Consider the following 15,801-nt stretch of genomic DNA (forward strand, 5'->3'; position numbering starts at 1 on the left):
TCAATTGATATATAAACTATCAGACTGCGTGGTCGGTAGTTGTGGGTTTCAGTAGGCCTTTAAGTCAATTTACCAAAACTGTATTTATCAAACAGTTATCAAGCAGTGGCACAAACATTCATGTCATTTCCAAAACAAAAAGTGCAAGATTGTCAGACATTTTATAAACAAGCTATTAGTGCACTTTTGTGCGTGATGTCACTAAGATGACATATCAAAACAACTCTAAATGAAAGTGCACTTTTTTGTACAGAGCGCCACTACAATAGTGTAAAACAAATAAAGTGTATGATGTCACACAAGATATTTCAATAACTGTCAAATAAAAATGAGCTGCATAATAGGAAATCAAATAGGGTTTGTCCTTCGCTGTGTGGTAGGTTACTGCGGACACTATCTCCTTGTGGTGTTGACTATTTTTTTCATATGGTGTTGATCTCGAAATGTTTACCTCGGCATTTTGATGGTGTGGCACCGAATGGAGATGTTGATATGCGGAGTATGCACTCTTCACTCTAGCACAGGGGTCGGGAACCTTTTTGGCTGAGAGAGCCATTTAAGCCAAATACTTTAAAATGTATTTCCGTGAGAGCCATATAATATTTTTTAACACTGAATACAACTAAATGCCTGAATTTTTATGTAAGACCAACTTTTATAGAGTATAATATGTCACAAACTCGCATGGCAGCAGTAGTGGCGACTCCAAAATGCAGGAACCAGGAGAGCGAAGAGGGGGTAAGATGCTTTTAATATCATCAACAGAGGAGAATGAAGCAGTCTTGCATGTACAGTTTTAAACAATAGTCAATCTTCGAGCCCTGAGGAGCGTGTGAGACAAACATAAATAGAAACATGCTGATAGGCAGCAGGTGTGGACCGGCTGCCAATCAACAGCAGGTGAGGGAAAAAAACACAGCGCCTAGTGGGACAAGCAGGAAATGGAAACAAAATAAGAGCACTGATGGAAAGTAAATACAAAAAAAAAAAGCACAAACAGAAATGAAGTGACAGACCTTCACATAAGTCTGTTATTCTTTTTAATAACATTTTTATTCGGAAGCTCGCTGATGATCAATAAAATACTTTTTACCAGGTGCGGTAGAAAACAGATGGATGGATTAAAATGTATGAGAATGTTTTATATTTTGAACGTCATTTTTAACAATGTGATTACCAGCGGAATTATTCATTACTTATCATGTTAAGCATTGTCAGCTATGATTTATCTGAGAGCCAGATGCAGTCATCAAAAGAGCCACATCTGGCTCTAGAGCCATAGGTTCCCTACCCCTGCTCTAGCAGGCGACTTTTCAAATGATGCTAAATTTTAGCAGTAATGCTACTTTTTGTAGCAACGCTTTTGCCCCACACCTGACAAATTACGGTTGTCTGTTCGACATACCGTATATCCTTGAATTGCCGCCGGGTATGTAGTATGCGCCTGCCTAGAATTACTGCCGGGTCAAACTACAAATTACTGCAAAATAATTAGCGCAAGCTTAGCATTACCGCCGGCTCAGGATTAACGCCGGGTCAAACTCGTTTCGCAAAATATTATTTTTATTATCGCATGTTTAGAATTTCCGCCGGGTCAAACTCGTTTCGGCAAATAATTAGCATATGCCTAGAATTTCCGTCGGGTCAAACTCGTCACGTCACAAGTGACACTTCAGCAGTCATCATTTTCAAAATGGAGGAAGCTGATTTCAATAATTTGAAATCACATAAAGGGGAGAAGATTAAGAGCTATTCAGTAGGATTTAAGGTCCAAGCTTTTGAATATGCTAAAAAGAACAGTAAGCAGCTTTGTTTTATTAATATACCGTAGCTGCGTGTGTCAAATATGAGTCATTAAATGACTCCCGCCTCCTGGTGGTAGAGGGCGCTAGTAATCCTTCTTGTGACTACTCGGTTGCGGAAGAAATGACAGAAAGCAGCAAGAGTGAGCAGCGTGTGTTTATTTTTTCCTCTCGATTGCACTTTTAACATGGACGATTACATATCTAAAATAAAACAATTTTCTAAACTGGACTTTCAATCGAAGCTGGAGGTAAAAAAAGGAAGATCTCCATCGAGACAAAGAGACTTTTAAAACTGAAGAAAGATAAGGAAGACTTCCATAAACAATATATTGATGCTTTTAATCAGAAGGAGCTGCGCATGGACTTCAGTTATAAATAAAGGTAAGATCATAATAACGTTTTTTTTTTTATATATATATATATATATATATATGTGCTTTTTATGATGGTATCCTTACATCACACTCAAATTTTTAAGCGCGGGCCTAAATTTACCGCATGCCTTTGGTAAGTGCCGGAGAGAGAAGAGGTTTTAAAATAATTAGCGCATGCTTGCCTTTACCACATGCCTTTGGTAAACGCTGGAGTGAGAAGAGGTTTTAAATTAATTAGCGCCCCGGCGGCAATTCAAGGAAATACGGTATTCCCACCTGAAGCCAAACCACCGCCAGACAATGGACCCCCTGCTGTTTTTCTTGGGAATTAATTCTTCCTTCATTTGTTACCAGATGTGCACCTTCTTTCTCTCGTATTACCACTCGCACCACAGCTAACGTTACCCATGCCACTACCTTTCTGCTCCGCGAGGGCGTATACGTCGTATGTGACGTATGTAAGAAGGTGCGCTTGTTTTAAGTCTCTGTGAGAAGCAGACAAGAAAGAGTGAAGAAGAGCCTGTAGTGCAGGCCTGGGCAATTATTTTCACTTGAGGGCCACGTTTAGAGAAAACATTTTTTCTGGGGGCCAGTATATCTATTTTTAGGAACACTAATACAAAACCTCACAATAATGTCTGATTGAATGCTAAAAAGGTTATTACAGACCGCCTCCAAAAATGTAATGGAATTTAAAATGTTTCTATGAGCGATAAAACACTGAACATTGACAAAAAATGAATGTCACACCCCCTTTCGATCGACATATTTTACAATCAAGTGAAACGCAACAAAAATGCTACAAACAGTGGATTATGAACGCGAATGGTACAAAATAAACTCACCTACAATCATATCTGATATAGTACTTAAGCATTAGAACTTTGTTGTGAAAATCTCCCTCTGCGTCTTTGGAAACGCTTCCCACCCACACTGCTTGGCGGCTCGTCTGAGCTGCTGTGACGTAGATTACAATAGTAACTAATTAGATGACTATAGTAACTAATTAAATTACCATAGTAACTAATTAGATGACCATAGTAACTGGTATATCATGCAAAAGCGCAGATTCCAACCATTGAAATACTTTGTACAGTTGAAGACTTGCGGTCATTAGAAAACATCACTGCACATCATATTGGCAGCTACACTTTCCGTCTTAAAGATCGAAAAAAAAATATTTGGACATGTCCGGCGGGCCGGATTGAAAAGCTTAACGGGCCGCATGTGGCCCCCGGCCCTTAATTTACCCAGGTCTGGTGTAGTGTAATGCCAGCAGCTAAAAGCAACTGCGTGAGAACGTATACTCAAATATCACGATAGAGTCATTTTCTATATCGCACAGAGATAACCCCGCAATATATCGACTATATCGATATATCGCCCAGCCCTGATATATATGATACATTTGCATAACATATGTATATATTGACTGTATTGTTTGTCTTTTTAGTTTCACCCTTTTGAATGTCAATAAACCCGCTGACAACGCTCATCGGCTTCCAGAGTCGTGACGTAAGAAAGGTGTCAAACTAGGGGTGTAACGATACGTGTATTTGTATTGAACCGTTTCGGTACGGGGGTTTCGGTTAAGTTCGGAGGTGTACCGAACGAGTTTCCACACGGACATATTAAGTAGCGCACCGCACATTGTGTAAACAATGTACACCGAGGCACAACACACGGCATTTTAGCAGCGACCGGGCTACGATAGATTGATCATACCTCCTCTTTTCACCAAATATGTCCTCTTTTGCGGGGCTGTCCGGTTGGAGTTTCTTAAATGCTTCAAATGTCCAGCATTTTAAGTTAGGGTTGCGTGTATTTTCAATGTACGTTCAGGGTTAAGAAGGAGTTAAAAAGAAAACAAATTGTGCACGCTGCAGCATTCGTGAGGGAGGGACAGAGACAGAGAGAGCGAGTGAGTTATGATCAATGCGCATGCGTCGCCAGGCTCTGCTTTTTACCCAGAGATTTCTCAGATTTTATTTTTTATTATCTATAGCAGGCGTGTCAAAAGTGTGCCCCGGAGGCCATTTGCGGCCCACAGCTAATGTTTTAAAGGCCCATGGCACATTCTAAAAATACTATTAAAATAAACACAAACATAACAAAAGTGGGAAAAAAAGCTTAAAAGTTAAATGTAATTTAGAAAAAGTTGCAATGTTGACTAATAAAACAAAGCTGTTTTCTTTTCTTTCAAACTGTCATTGCTCAAAACATAATATTGAAACAATATCAATGTTATTAGGGCTGCAAATCTTTGGGTGACTTACGATTCGATTCAGTATTGATTATTGAGGTCACTATTCGATGATATCAATTTTTTTCGATTCGATTCGATTCTCGATTCAAAAACGATATTTTTCCTATTCAAAACAATTTTGTATTCATTCAATACATAGGATTTTAGCAGGATTTACCCCAGTCTGCTGACATGCTAGCAGAGTAGTAGATTAAAAAAAAAAAAAAAAATTATGATTGTAAAGGACAATGTTTTATCAACTGATTGCAATAATGTAAATGTGTTTTAACTATTAAACGAACCAAAAATATGACTTATTTTATCTTTGTGAAAATATTGGACACAGTGTGTTGTCAAGCTTATGAGATGCGATGCAAGTGTAAGCCACTGTGACACTATTGTTCTTTTTTTTAATTTTTTATAAATTTCTAATGATAATGTCAATGAGAGAATCACTGCTATGCTGAAATTATAACTAATATTGATACTGTTGTTAATAATATTAATTTTTGTTTCACTATTTTTGGTTTGTTCTGTGTGGTGTTTGTGTCTTCTCAATTGCTCTGTTTATTGCAGTTCTGAGTGTTGCTGGGTCAGGTTTGGTTTTGGAATTGGATTGCATTGTTATGGTATTGCTGTGTAGTGTTGTGTTGGATTGGTAAAAAAATAAATAAATGAATAAATTAAAAAAAATCAATTTTTAAAAAATGAGAATTAATTCTGAATCGCACAACGTATTCGAATCGATTTTTTCCCACACCGCTAAGAAAAAAAATTTGGTGGAAGATTTTGCAAATTTGGTAAATAAATAACAAAAAAAATTATATTTTTTTGTTTTCTTACCGTACCAAAAATAAACCTAACCGTGACCTCTAAACCGAGGTACGTACCGAACCGAAATTTTTGAGTACCGTTACACCCCTATGTTAAACAGCCCTTGCATCAGACATGCACCCCTAACGGCACACCCATGATAAATTCATAAAAGAACCAAACTTCATGAATGTTGTTTGTGACCAACGAGTGTGTGCACCAATCGCTCTATCACAAAAAAAAAATAAGAGTTGTAGAAATGATTGGAAACTCAAGACAGCCATGACATTACGTTCTTTACAAGTGTATGTCAACTTTTGATCGCGACTGTATATCTAGTTGTGTTTTAATTGTTTTAATAACATGTATTTGGCCATATTTCCCCGTCTGAAGCCTGACGATGATGAGAACCTGATGGCGTGCTGCTTTTGTTATAAAAGTAATTCCTTGGAATGCTCAACTAACTCAAGCCCAAATTTAAAGTAGAGTCGGGAAATGAACAGTTTGTTGTTGGTTTTCTTTTGTGTGTGAATGTGTTTTTATATCAAAGTGCAGATGTCTTTTCTGCAAAACACAGGAAATCTGCAATAAAAAAAAATTGTTTTCCTCCCTCGTCTGGGAGGAGGTGAATTTTAGTGCATGAGGGAACGTGCCAGTCCACACACAACTCCTTTTTTTTACTGATCATCTTCCTTCTTCTGCAGGTCTGAATATGGACACCTTCCTTCCACATCACTAACGTGCAATGAAGCGGCTCGTTTCCTCTCGAGCACGTTTGAGAGATGTTGACTGAGGCCAAGTCGGCCTTTGCCTCGGCTTGACGAGACGTCAGAAGCTGTGATGATTCCATGTGCGACTCCCACCACCCCTCGTCTCCCCGCGCCTCGGGCCAGATCCAGATAAAGTTCCGGAGAGGACACTTTTGGGAACTCGTCAGGCCGGGCTGCCTGCAGACAGAGTGGGAGGAACAGCGGATGTTGAACACTTCCCAGCGAGAAAAACACCACCAACATTTTTTTTGATTTCGGAGTCACCTGCCAGCTTCGCACCTCTCCCTCCCTCTCTGCATTTTTCACAGGCAGAGGCGTCCATGGACCCTCTGGCTTCCCCCAGTGACTTGGAAAGCTGGGAGAACTTTGTGAACTCTCCCGGCATCTGAGCGGAGAGGAAAAGACGGGAGGAGGGTGGGGGGAGTATTGGATGGAACGCGGCGTGGCGAGAGACCGCAGCAGCAGCAACAGCAGCATCGGCGGCAAGATCCAGCAGAACCCTTCACTGGAGATTATCCACCACCTCCCCCCACGCCTGGGTGGTGTCATGAGAGGTCAACAACGCCCCGCCGTCCTCTTCCCAGTGGCTCTGCTGGGACTCCTGGTCGCTCTGGCCGACCTCGGCCGGGGCTCGGCCAGCGAGGACGAGGACTACTACATGCAGGAGCTGCTGACCAGGGAACAGTACGCCCGGGTCCAGATGCCCGAGAAGCCCGGGGCCTCTGCGGCGGATGTGCATGAGCAACCCAGACAATATCCTGGCAAGAAGACAGCCAAAGGGAAGGCAGGTAAAAAAACAAAACAACAAAAAAAACGCTACTGTCTTTCAGCATGTTGACTTTGTTGGACTAACACTGTCAGCTCCATGGCAACAACACCGCGGATGTTGTTTGGTGTGGGTTGGTGGGTTTTAGGACTTTGGTTAGGGTTCCACTGGATGCAGAACGGCAGCAGAACGGCACTTTGAAAACGTCGGAATGGACGGCGACCAAAGTCAACTTGTCACTTTTCAGACGTAATTTCACCTCGTTGACACAAATACAAACCCCAAAACCAGTGAAGTTGGCACGTTGTGTAAATGGTAAATAAAAACAGAATACAATGATTTGCAAATTTTTTTCAACTTATATTCAATTGAATAGACTGAAAAGACAATATATTTAACCTCTTAAGGCCCAAGCTGTTTTATTACATTATTATTATTTTTTTTATCTCTCCTAGCTATTTGGGCTTGTTGGACCCTAATTAGAATCAAAAGTAAAAACCCTCTTTTTATATGATGTACTTAGTCCATATGTACACAAACGTGTACTTCATTTGTAGTGACATGCTATTTTTTATTTTCACACTTTTATTTTCCAAATTCCATTGTATGTTATACTCTTCTAACACCACCAGATAGCAGTATAAGTGTCCATATGTCGGCATAAGACCGTAGTGTACACAATTTTGGAAATAAGAGCTAAAAGCTGCTGTCCACGCATGTGGCCACAAAGGCCTTTTGAGTTAATGTTCAAACTGAAAAACTTTTTTTTTGTGTGCAAATAATCATTAACTTAACAACACATTGCAAACGAGTTGGCACAGGGGTTTTACATGGCTTTTCCTTTTAACAACACTCAGTAAAGGTTTGGGAACTGAGGAGACCAATTTTTGAAGCTTTTCAGGTGGAATTCTTTCTCATTCTTGCTTGTACAGCTTAAGTTGTTCAACAGTCTGGGGTCTTCGTTGTGGTATTTTAGGCTTCACAATGCACCACACATTTTCAATGGGAGACAGGTCTGGACTACAGGCAGGCCAGTCTAGAACCCACTTTCTTTTACTATGAAGCCACGCTGTTGTAACACGTGGCTTGGCATTGTTTTGCTGAAATAAGCAGGGGCGTTCACGATAACGTTGCTTGGATGGCAACATATGTTTCTCCAAAACCTGTATGTACCTTTCAGCATTAATGGTGCCTTCACAATTGTGTAAGTTAGACATGCATTGGGCACTAATGCACCCCCATACCATCACAGATGCTGGCTTTTGAACTTTACGCCTAGAACAATCCGGATGGTTCTTTTCCTCTTTGTTTCGGAAGACACAACATGCACAGTTTCCAAAAACAATTTGAAATGTGGACTCATCAGACCACAGAACACTTTTACACTTTGCACAAGTCCAACTTAGATGAGCTTGGGCCCAGCAGAGCCGGCGACATTTCCGAGTGTTGTTGATAAATGGCTTTCGCTTTGCATAGTAGAGTTTTAACTTTCACTTACAGATGTGGCGACAAACTGTAGTTACTGACAGTGGTTTTCTGAAGTGTTCCTCTCAGCCCATGTGGTGATATCGTTTACACACTGAGGTTGCTTTTTGATGCAGTACCGCCTGAGGGATCCAAGGTCACGGGCATTCAATGTTACGTGCAGTGATTTCTCCAGATTCTCTGAACCTTTTGATGATATTGCAGACCTTAGATGGTGAAATCCCTAAATTCCTTGCAATAGCTCGTTAAGAAATGTTGTTCTTAAACTGTTGGACAATTTGTTCGCAAATTTGTTAGTGAATGACTGAGCATTTCATGGAAGCTGTTTTTATACCCAATCATGGCGCCCACCTGTTCCCAATTAGCCTGTTCACCCTATGGGATGTTCCAAGTAATTGTTTGAAGAGCATTCCTCAACCTGTTCAGTCTTTTTTGCCACCTGTGCCAGCTTTTTTGAAACATGTTGCAGTTATCAAATTCCAAATGAGCTACTATTTGCAAAACATAAAGTTTTCCAGTTCGAACGTTAAATATCTTATCTTTGCAGTCTATTCTATTGAATATAAGTTGAAAAGGATTTGCAAATCATTATATTCTGTTTTTATTTACCATTTACACAACATGCTAACTTCACTGGTTTTGGGGTTTGATGATGGATCCTGGGCACCTATATGAGGATACGGGAGTGTTTGTTTTGTGTGCAACAGAATAAACCGTTAGTAGTTCACTTTACTACAACTCCCCTTATCACATAATTACGCACGATTTCCTGAGATCTCGTAAAAGTCCACGCTATTTCGCGGCACAGCGTAGCAGTAACAGAATGGCGGTGGGGATTTCCGGACTGCGGAACCAGTCATCTCATTCACTGACACTTTTCAGTTGAATTCTATCAATTTCAATTTTATTTGTTTTGGAACCCGTTAAAACTTCATAAGCACACATTTTGCTCAAGAGGTCAACGGTCCCTACAGGAGTGGGAAGAAGCAGAGCTTGTCTGATCGCACCCATGTGCCATAATCAGCTGAAAAAATGTATAAATACATGAAATTAAAAAAAAGAAAGAAACAACTGAACCCCACATGAGCAAACTCTTGGCAACAAAGGCAAGAAAAAAAAACTTGTCCTGACCTTCACACCGTTGAATTTATATACAGGTAGGACCCAAATCTGGTCCCGGGGCATTGCATGGTAGATGCCCACTGGTTCTCAAGAGGATGGGTTAAATGAAAAAACAAATTTTACTCTGTAAATGATCACAAATATAAAGTATCAGGGTTAGGGACTGGTTTAGGGTTTTGGACTATGGATTCATTGTCATCCCATTGGGTTAAGTTTTTTCTTGCCCTGATGTGGGATCTGAGCCGAGGATGTTGTTGTGGTTTTTTGCAGCCCTTTGAGACACTTGTGACTAAGGGCTATATAAATAAACTTTGATTGATTGATTGATTGAATGATTGATAACTTCTGGCAATGGTGTACAGTTTTGGTTTAAGGCTACAGCGAGGGCTTGGGTGTTAGCTAGAATCTAGATAATGGTACGTATTCAGGATTTGTTTTTGGTTAACGCTATGGTCCGGGTTTTGTTTCGACATACGACCATGTTTAGTCTTTTGGTCAGGATTACCGCCATAAATACGGGTTTTGGTTAGTGCAAAGGTTAGGGTTTTGCTTTGGGTAAGGGTTATTATTAAAACTAAGTACCGTATTTTTCAGACCACAGGGTGCCGATGAGCGGGTCTATTCAGGTCTTTTCAGTAATATTGTGAAACAAAACGCCATGTAATATGTCTGCTGATAGGTGCCATTTTGCGGTCCTTATACACACACCATAATAATACTGGTATGTTTAATGCGCCGACAATCCATCAAGCGGTGCGGCTTCATAGCTTACCGAAGTCGTACTAAAAACACTTTGACAGATTTTTAAGCGCCGTGTGTAATGTTCTATATTCTCGATGGAAGATTTAACGTTTTGGTGTTGTTTATACTTCCATCAAATTGCAGTCTACACGTACTCTTATGTATGACTGCCATCTACTGGTCACACTTATCATTACACCAAGTACCAAATAAAATTGCTTTGAGGTCAGTAAACCCAACCAGAATTATGCCATACATTAGGTTATAAGGCGCAACATCGATTTTTGAGAAAATGAAAGGAATTCATGTGCGCCTTATAGTCCGAAAAATACGGTATATGATTAGCTCAGGGTTAATGTTAGTAATATTGTAAGTAGTAATGGGTAAATGATACTTCAGTGAGTGCTGTATTGACGTTGCACTGATACCGTGTTGGTGTTTTACAATTTGCTGGATTAAAAAAGTCACCACATTTGACCTGCAAATAGAATGAATAGTAAGCAAATACAAATTGGGTTTATTTTGTTGTTGTTATTTATGAAAAGCTGTGCAGAAAGGAATATGAAACATGCCTTATTTGTCTCTATGAGATCAAAATGACTCCACACTTCGGACCTTTCCCTTTTTCTACAGTTCCAATTAGATTGTCAATGGCGACAGAAACCGATGTCAAACACAACACGTCACACCTTCTCCTTGTTTTAGTACGAGCTGACACCAGTGAGCCGAACGAAGTGCTTCATGATTAACAGTTTTGGTGGTTTGCAGTCAAATGACACAGACGTTGTACCGGTAACGCTGTTTTTTTCTTAAAGTGACACCGACACACCGGGGCATCGAAGGGACACAATAGCACTCCTTGTGTTTTATATTGCATCAATGAGTTCAGGTTAAAATTCGGGTTATTACCATTTTACCAAAAGCTTTTAGGTCTAATCATATTGCCCAGACGCTTGACAACGTAATTGAGAGAATTTTCAGACTCGGCCTCCTCTGGGACTTGAGAGGACACTTTGGATCAATTGACAGCATGATGGATGTGCTGGGGAGAAACAAATCAACAACAAGGTCCACCTCAGTCCACGCCGTACACATCCATCGGAGCCCCGTGGTTCCTGCACAAGTTAACAAGTCGGCATCCAACTTCTCCCCACAATCACCAGTGGAGAACGTACGAAGTCGTGCTCAAAAGCTTGATCGCGGTTGACATTTTTAGTTTTAAAAAAATGCATGAATTAACAGTTATTTCATTGACTTGTGCGACTGCTTCGACGCAACCCACGGTAGCAGATTGGGATACACTTACTGTAAGCGTTTCTGGGTCGGCTAATGTAGAGCAGCTGTGTACACCCGCTTAACTCACGTGTCACCTGTCTGCTTCTTCCATCTCCCACTACTATGCCTTGTAAATGTCCATCTTGGACATACTTACACTTCTTCTCGCTTCCTGTTAGTAGAAATCTACTCTGACATACTCTTGAAACAGTCGAGGTCAAACGTTTACATCCACTTGTGAAGAACATAATGTCATGGCTGTCTTGAGTTTCCAATCATTTTTACAACTTTCATTTTTTTGTGGTAAGAGTGATTGGAGCACATACTTGGTCACAAAAAACATTCATGAAGTTTGGTTCTTTTAGGGCAGGGGTGCCCATTACGTCGATCGCGATCGACTGGTCGATCTCGGAGGGTGTGTCAGTCGATCTCAAGCCAGGCATTAAAAAATATACATAAAAATGAGCAATCATCAATCATACCAAGACTTCACTTTCGTCAGTTGTTTGACATTCTCGGCACCCGAAGATCTTGTGAGATGACGCTGGCTGCTGCAAGCTCATATTTAAGAAAAAAATCACTAACAGGGCGGACGCAGAGAAACACATTTTATTTCTAGAGACTCCGTACCTACTGTCAAAACTCTAAAGACCGACTGCACAGTTCCTGTCTTCACCATAAAAGACCTGTTTCATCCTGCCTGTGCTAACAAAATAAGAGTCTCAGAAAGCTAGCGTGCACAAGCTAGCAAGCTACGGAGTTTGATGCCAATGTATTTCTCCCCCGCCCTCAGCGACCGCTTTCTCACTTGCTTGCCCACCCGCACTCTCACTGACGTCACTCACCTGCTGCCAGACATTAAAGGGCCACACACATATGCTACTCTCATAACAAAGTGTTTAAAAACGAGTATGCAAGTTGGACAAATGAGATGCCAAATCCAACCACTTTCATGTGGTATTGGACAGAAAGGAGGACTTTTTTTTTTCCTCCATTTGAAAATGCGGACGTTATCAGCACCACTGTCTAATTCCAATCAATGCAAGACATCAGAATCAAATGCACCAACTTATATTCTTGTCTTCATGAAAGAAAGGAATCTATGTGTGTTAAACATGCTTGTATTATCATTAAACACCATTAACTTGTTAAAAAAAATGTCTCTTTCATAAATAAATAAATATAAATTATAAATAGGAATGAGGTAGATCTCCTCAACTTGGTCAATTGAAAAGTAGCTCGCCTGCAGAAAAAGTGTTTTAGGGTCTACTGAAAATGTTTGTTTCATCTGATGTCACATGGACAAAGATAAGACTTTCTGGATGAAAGTTCTGTGGTCAGATGAAACAAAAATGTAGCTCAATATCCAGCAATATGTTTGGAGGAGAAAAAGTGAGGCCTTTAATCCCAGGAACACCATTCCTACCGTAAATCATGGTGGTGGTAGTATTATGATCTGGGCCTGTTTTTGCTGCCAGAGAGTAAATGGGACAATGAAAAAGGAGGATTACCTCCAAATTCTTCAGGACAACCTAAAATCATCAGCTTGGATGTTGGGTCTTGGGCGCAGTAGGATGTTTCAGTAGGATAATAACCCCAAACACACGTCAAAAGTGGTAAAGGAATGGCTAAATCAGGATAGAATGAAGGTTTTAGAATGGCCTTGCCAAAGTCCTGACTTAAACGTGCGGACAATGCTGAAGAAACAAGTCCATGTCAGAAAACCAACAAATTTAGCTGAAATGTACCAATTTTGTCAAGAGGAGTGGTCAAAAATTCAACCAGAAGCTTGTGGATGGCTACCAAAAGCGCCTTATTGCAGTGAAACTTGCCAAGGGACATGTAACCAAATATTAACATTGCTGTATATAGACTTTTGACCAGGCAGATTTGGTCACATTTTCAGTAGACCCATAATAAATTCATAAAAGAACCAAACTTCATGAATGTTTTTTATGACCAATCACTCTATCACAAAAAAAAATAAGACTTGTAGAAATAATTGGAAACTCAAGACAGCCATGACATTATGTTCTTTACAAGTGTATGTAAACTTTTGACCATGACTGTACATTTGCAGGGCTCCAAGACATCGCCTATTCCCTTTCTTTCAGATATCCCATATTCTGATACTGGGTAGCACTTCATTCCTGATACCAATGTTTACTATATCTGAAGGCGAAACTTGCAAATAATTGGAGATTGGATTTGATTTTACGTGCAAGAGGTAGTGCCAACTTATTTGGTACCCATTTCTACATGTAATACACATATTTACAACATTTCGATGTCAGCCAAATTAACATCCATCCATCCATCCATCTTCTTTCGCTTTTTTCAGCTTTTCCCGGGGGATCCCGAGGCGTTCCCAGGCCAGCCGGGAGACATAGTCTTCCCAACCATACTTGCCAACCTTGAGACCTCCGGTGGGGTTTTATGGTAGCGGGGATGTATATTGTAGAATGTAGCGTTCCGGAAGAGTTAGTGCTGCTAAGGGGTTCTGGGTATTTGTTGTGTTGTGTTTATGTTATGTTACGGTGCGGATGTTCTCCCGAAATTTGTTTGTCATTCTTGTTTGGTGTGGTTCCCCACTGTGGCGCACATGTGTAACAGTGTTAAAGTTGTTTATACGGCCACCCTCAGTGTGACATGTATGGCTGTTGAATTTGTTTATACGGCCACCCTCAGTGTGATATGTATGGCTGTTGAGCAAGTATGCATTGCATTCACATATGTGTGTCTGCTAAAGCCGCATATATTATGTGACTGGGCCGACACGCTGTTTGAATGGAGGAAAAGCGGACGTGATGACAGGTGTAGAGGACGATAAATGCAATACCTTAAGTCACGCCCCCAATATGGTTGTCTGGGCGGAAATCTTGAGAAATTCGGGAGAAAGGTTGCCCTGGGAGATTTTGGGGTGTGGCACTGAAATTTGGGAGTCTCCCGGAAAAATCGGGAGGGTTGGCAAATATTTTCCCAACGTGTCCTGGGTCTTCCCCGTGGCCTCCTGCCAGTCGGACATGCCCTAAACACCTCCCTAGGGAGGCGTTTGGTTGGCAACCTGACCAGATGCCCGAACAGGCTTCTCACCCTATCTCTAAGGGAGAGCCCCGCCACCCGGCGGAGAAAGCTAATTTCGGCCGCTTGTACCCGTAATCTTGTCGTTTCGGTCATAACCCAAAGCTCATGACCATAGGTGAGGATGGGAACGTAGATCGACCGGTAAATTGAGAGCTCAGCTCCTTCTTCACCACAACGGATCGATACAGCATCCGCATTACTGAAGACGCCGCACCAATCCGCCTGTCGATCTCACGATCCACTCTTCCCTCACTCTTGAACGAGACTCCGAGGTACTTGAACTCCTCCACTTGGGGCAGGGTCTCCTCCCCAACTCGGAGATGGCACTCCACCCTTTTCCGAGCGAGAACCATGGACTCTGCTGATTCTCATCCCAGTCGCTTAACACTCGGCTGCGAACTGATCCAGTGAGAGCTGAAGATCCTGGCCAGATGAAGCCATCAGGACCACATCATCTGCAAAAAGCAGAAACTTAATCCTGCAGCCACCAAACCAGATTCCCCCCAACGCCTTGACTGCATCTAGAAATTCTGTCCATTAAAGTTATGAACAAAATCGGTGACAAAGGGCAGCCTTGGTGGAGTCCAACTCTCACGGGAAATGTGTCCGATTTGCTGCCAGCAATGCGGACCAAGCTCTGACACTGATCATACAGGGAGCGGACCGCCACAAACAGACAGTCCGATACCCCATACTGTCTGAGCACTCCTCACAGGACTTCCCAAGGGACACTCTCGAATGCCTTCTCCAAGTCCAAATTAACAATTAGTTATAAATAAATATTTGCTAAGCCTCGCCCATGCCCTTGAAAAGCTGTCATGCTTGATGGCAGCCACGTTTTCCAGCCAATCTTGTTTAAATTTGACACACACATGCTTGTCAGTCCTTTAAAGGTGTATCCCGGATTTGCATTCAGCTAAACACTTTAAAGTAACAGTGTTTGTTTGTTTTTATATAGAGTGGATTGAGCTGTGTGAGAAATGTCAAGTCAACCAGACATATGAGGTTTTTAATGACGTCTACATGAAAAAAATAATACTCAGTGGTGTGCATGTTTTGACAAATTCGCCGTTTTTTTTTGTGCGCCGCACTTCAGGAGTAGAAGAGTGAGCTTGCAGAAGATGCATAGTGTCATGTGAAAAAAATATTGCACTTGGTCTTGTGTCATCCGATTAAAACTTTCTGAATGCACGTTGGCGGCTGCTTATGAGGACCTGATGCGTCCCCCATGACTGAGTCAGTTAAAGACTTTCAGATGTGTGACGGATTGTTATCACATGCCGTGGAGTCAAAAAAAAAAAATCCATCTTCGGTGGAATGT

General features: G+C 41.3%; 1 protein-coding gene across 1 annotated transcript in view; it reads left to right on the forward strand.

Annotated features, from left to right (window-relative positions):
- Positions 1–5,892: 5,892 nt before the first annotated feature.
- cpxm2 (carboxypeptidase X (M14 family), member 2) overlaps positions 5,893–15,801 on the forward strand; it is a 76,532-nt gene continuing 66,623 nt past the window's right edge. Inside the window, exon 1 of the mRNA XM_061907587.1 lies at positions 5,893–6,795. Within this exon, the coding sequence (XP_061763571.1) occupies positions 6,438–6,795 (358 nt within the window). The 5' untranslated portion in view covers positions 5,893–6,437. The remainder of the gene's footprint in view (positions 6,796–15,801) is intronic.

This window comes from Nerophis ophidion, linkage group LG08, assembly GCF_033978795.1.
Source record: "Nerophis ophidion isolate RoL-2023_Sa linkage group LG08, RoL_Noph_v1.0, whole genome shotgun sequence".
NCBI lineage: Eukaryota > Metazoa > Chordata > Actinopteri > Syngnathiformes > Syngnathidae > Nerophis > Nerophis ophidion.